This window comes from Ascaphus truei, chromosome 5 (assembly GCF_040206685.1).
Source record: "Ascaphus truei isolate aAscTru1 chromosome 5, aAscTru1.hap1, whole genome shotgun sequence".
NCBI classification, from domain to species: Eukaryota; Metazoa; Chordata; class Amphibia; order Anura; family Ascaphidae; genus Ascaphus; species Ascaphus truei.
The window spans coordinates 70,876,267-70,881,266 of record NC_134487.1 but is presented as its reverse complement, the minus strand read 5'-3'; the positions used below and the strand labels follow the sequence as shown (position 1 = coordinate 70,881,266).

General features: G+C 39.5%; 1 protein-coding gene across 13 annotated transcripts in view; it reads left to right on the top strand.

Annotated features, from left to right (window-relative positions):
• Positions 1-5,000, top strand: part of FOXP2 (forkhead box P2) — a 260,560-nt gene that overhangs the window by 222,087 nt on the left and 33,473 nt on the right. For all 13 annotated transcript variants that reach the window (XM_075600002.1, XM_075600008.1, XM_075600010.1 and 10 more), the window contains 3 exons: positions 3,943-4,144; positions 4,779-4,855; positions 4,993-5,000. The exon at positions 4,993-5,000 is cut by the window's right edge and continues 94 nt beyond it. In XM_075600002.1, coding sequence (XP_075456117.1) covers positions 3,943-4,144; positions 4,779-4,855; positions 4,993-5,000 — 287 coding nt within the window. The remainder of the gene's footprint in view (positions 1-3,942; positions 4,145-4,778; positions 4,856-4,992) is intronic.

Here is a 5,000-nt window from a genome sequence, read left to right as displayed (position 1 = left end):
TTCCTGTGTGGTATATGTATTGTGCCCGCTGTGTGGAGCATTGCGCAGGTTTTGCATCTTGCGTCTTGGCATGGTCTTGTCCCGCATTCAGTTGTAATGTTGAATACTTTACTCCTCACCATCATTTTCTTGAGATTATGAGGATGTCTGTATGATAATAAGGGTGTTTCAGGGAAGACCTACTGCAGTCTTGTATCTTCCTGGAAAATTGGTTGTAGTTCCCTGGCGATCTTGCGTAGGGCTTCTAGGTGTGGGTTATATGTGACCACCAAAGGTAACCTGTCACTTGTCTCTTTCTGTCTATATTCAAGGAGATCACTTCTTGGTATTCTGGTGGCTCTGTGGATTTACTGAAACTGGATAATCGTGTTTATCCTATTAGGTGCATCAGAGTCAGTATAGTAATCGCTGCAAATGAAAAGTATATGTGTAAACTTTAGCCATAAGAAAGCAACTGGCCCAGCTCAGGGCACCAATTGTTGCATGCACTCACGGTTTGGGGAGTAATAACGCCGTGATCAGGTCCTCAATGACTGTGTAGTTGCACCGCCAACCCTGTCGTGACTGGACGTCACGTGGGGCGGTGTTCTCCTCTGATGTCGGTGGATGGGGGACCGGTGAGCTCCGTGTCTCAGCTGAGCTGATGGTCTCTGTGTTGAAACCGCTATCTCCGGCGTGTCAGCGGTATGATGTGGGGCGGTCACGTGACCGGCGGAGCTCCCCTCCGTGTGCAGCGGCTACCCGACGTGCAATCCAGAAAACAGCAATATGTGGGGTCCTCCAGCAGCAGCGGGAGAAATGGTGGAGCACAGCCGAAGAATGAAGCAGGGTAAACGTGGGTGGTGACTTCAAAAAGATTTATTCAAACAGACAGGTGTAGCTGGTGGATCATCTGACGCGTTTCAGCCCTAGAGCTAGATGATCCACCAGCTACACCTGTCTGTTTGAATAAATCTTTTTGAAGTCACCACCCACGTTTACCCTGCATCATTCTTCGGCTGTGCTCCACCATTTCTCCCGCTGCTGCTGGAGGACCCCACATACTGTGGATTTACTGGTCTACAATTCTGTGGTTATATCCACGGTTTATGAAACCCGATCTCAAGGCTGTAATCCATTGGCCTCTGTCTGCTGTGTCGGAGCATATCTGGTTGTATCGTATGGCTTGACTGTAGATGGTTGCATGCTTAGTGTGTGTGGAGTGGAAGCTGTTGTCCCTCAAATAGCTGGCTATGTCTGTATGTTTGTGAGATATAGAGGTCTGTAGTTGGTATAGTTGGTATAGAGGTAGTAGTTACTTCGTCCGGGGAATGGATGGGTTTGAGGTTGATGGTCAGGTGGAACATATTGAAGTTCTCATGGAACTGTATACGGTTCTGTTCACCAGAGGTCCAAATCAGGAGGATGTAATCGATGTAACGAAGGTATGTATGGGGTGTCAAGTGACAGGTGGAAAGAAAGTCACTTTCCAGTTTTGCGTATAGCAGATTGGCATACTGTGGCGTCATCCGAGTGCCCATAGTGGTCCCGGTTGTCTGGAGGTATGTGTCATTTCCAAATGTGAAGTAATTATGGTCAGAATAAATTCGATGCATTTAGTCACTGTCTCGGAGAGTGGCTCCTGTGGTCCTAGAAAGTATCTGCAGGCTGAAATCCCATCTTTGTGGGGGATGTTTGTGTCAAGTGATTCTACATCCATTGCTAGTAGTGTTCCTGTTGAGAGGGGGCCAATGGCATTAAGTTTGTTTAGCAGGTCGATGGTGTCCTGGATATAGCTGGGTGTGTGTTCCTGACAAGTGGTTTTAGAGTGGTTTAGTATATATACTGTATATATATTCATTCTTTCTGAAAGATCACTTTATATGAATATTGATCTAAAATAGAACAATACTGGAGAATTTCACTATTAATTATGTGATAAGAATGAAGAGAGGAAGTTTTTAAAGAAATACTTTTTCCCCTGGTTTGGTGTAATTGCTTAGATAATTAGATCGTGATTTAGAACAAAAAATCACTTTTCAGAATTTTATGCTGATGTTTATTTACATTTAAAAAGAGGGAATGTATTCCGCCCAAACATAAACCGCTGCATTAAGTTTGGTCATCTTATATTTTATTATAAAGTATTATTTAGAATTCATGTTACTGAACATTGTAGAGTCTACACGGCATGGTTCTAAAATACAATTTATCATCCATGATATTGAACCTTGTACGCTAAATATTTTTTCTAGTTTGAATCTGTGAAACAAAAATAGACTTTATGATACAGTGTGTTTGCACTGTTGGTCTAATTAGATATTAAATACACAATACAGGTATAAATCTGCTGGCAGTTCTAAAGCTCATGAAAGATGTTGTAGACTTCACGAACAAGCATGTACAATTGGTTTTCTAAATGCCGGAAGTACAGCATTTAGTAATATCATCTCAGCCTTTTTATGTACTTAAGAAAGAATTCCCATTTCAATCTGTCGGCTTTGAGTGGGAGCTGACTAACAGTTTGTGGTTTATTGGGAACAGATGCACTTGGGGATGCCTTCAGGGTGCCAGTCGTTATTATTAGACTGCTAATGTGCTTCTTCTGGCTGCTTCCCAAGAAAGAGGAACAATTAGCTGGCATATGTTAATTTTTGTTTCCGTAACAAATCTCTCCACTGACTAAATGTGTAAAACAAATCCACAAAGAAAGATCAATCAATGCTGTACACACCATTTTTCCCTATTCAAATATGTTGGTCTCAAGAAGTGTATTTGGGATTAAAAAAGGCAGGTGTTGCTAAATGTTATACAAAAGCAGAGAGTTCTCTGTTTAGGTTAAATACGAATACATTGTACAGAAGTAAAACAATTATTAGCATGTGGCCATCTCTCTGCTTTAACACGTCCTGTGCTGGAGAAACCTGGAATGCTGAAAGGGTTAATATAAGGGTATGAATCAAATTAACTGAATATTATCTCTTATGAGTACCATTTAAATTATGGTAGCAATCATTGCATGTGTTGCACTGCTTCTAAATTTTGCTAATTGGATGCTATTTATGACCAAAGAGGTGTGGTAGAGGTGATGAGTTTTTTTGATAATGAGGAAGAGTGGCTCACTGAGGGGATTAATGGAGGACACATTTTAAAACAGCTTGCATATATTCTCACCTATTTTCCTCTTCTCTACCCTGACACCCCCTTTCCAGGGTACATCAGCAATAAGTGACACTGTAATCATAAATTGAAAATGATACTTCCAGAGGAATTGGCAAACTTGACATTTCATTATATTTGTTAACACATGCCACAAATGATTGTTAGTGAGGAAATTCCATTTCCCTCTCTCCATCTCCAATCAGATTTAATTTGAAAATGTTCAGCCTCCTCTGGCTAATTTGCAATTAAGACAATTTTGTTTGAATATGTAGTAATGTCATTACCATTCCACCAAATTAGCAAGGAGACTAAAGGTCAGTGTAAAATTTTCCAGCTGGTTGGAGCTTCTCAGCTGAGATTTAGGACTATGAAAAAACACTATGGCAGTATTTAAATAAGAACTTATGTGCGGTCTTATTTGCGTAGAGTTCTTCATTTTTAATTTGCTTCCAGAAGTGTTTATATTATGGATGGGTTGGTTCTGTTTAGCAGCAGTCACTCAAGATAATATTCAACGTCTTGTCTTTATTGCCAGGGAAGAGTCTTTGCAAAGTCTAGCACAAGCACTCTATTATGCATTGGTCCAAAGTAACGTCGCAGCAGATTATTAGATAGCCTCTAACAGCATCCTCTAATTAGGGTTCACATGATACAATTTTTATCCTGTAATTAGTTGAGATTGACTGCTTCCTTTTGCAGCTTATTTGTGCCAATACAGATGTGCAGTAAACGTCAAGCCACTGACGTTTGTCAAACTTCTGTGAAGCCTGTTACTGATGCCCTTCTTACTCATCTTAACAGTTAAACCTGGTGTCCAGTGTTACCATGTCTAAGAACATGTTGGAGACATCCCCTCAGAGCTTACCTCAAACACCCACAACACCAACAGCCCCCATCACTCCAATTACCCAGGGACCCTCCGTAATCACAGCAGCCAGTGTTCCCAATGTTGGCGCCATCCGAAGACGACATTCTGACAAATACAACATTCCCATGTCATCAGGTAGGATATTTATTCTAATTGAGTGCTTTTTTATTTTTTAAATATTGTTGATGTAGCAATTTAAATATGCACCATTTGGTTAGATTTTGGTGAGATTGTTTTAGGTGCAATATATTTTTTATTTGGACTGTTTTTGTCTGAGTTCTTGGCAATATATTGTTCCATATGAGATTTTGGCAACCGACTAGTCCCTTTTTTCAGATGATAAAGGGTGAGAGGTCTTGCAAATTAAAAATCATTAATGTATCATTTCATTTTGGTCAAGTAAAATGCAATATCGCCACCAGTAAGTAATCCAGTTTACTATGTGATCAATACAACTATTTAATGTACAGTATATCCTGCAAAACTGTGTAATATAAACAAATTGAATTTATTTTAAAGCACTACCTCGTCTTGGTAGGTACAAAATAAAAACTGGAATGTAGTCATACAGTGTATTGGTGCATTTGTCACAGGATATTTTATAGTGATGATAATATATAAATATTGTATCTTTTCCACAGACTTCAGAATTTTCATTTTGTTCATTCCATCAGTACAGTATCTTGTACATTTGTTCATGATTGCTAGCAATCAGTTTTGTAGTGAAAAATACAATTTAAAGAGACTAACACAGCTCTCATTTTTGTAGAAATTGCCCCAAACTACGAGTTTTATAAAAATGCAGATGTTCGACCTCCATTCACTTATGCAACTCTCATAAGGCAGGTAGGTATCAAGAAAATTAACTTTGTGTGATTATATGAAAATTATTTAATCGCTTAAGTATGACATCGTGATAAAAGTGACATCTGGTCTAGTTAGTAAGTCTTTTTAATGTCACTGTGCGTCTTGTCTCATTTCAGGCTATCAT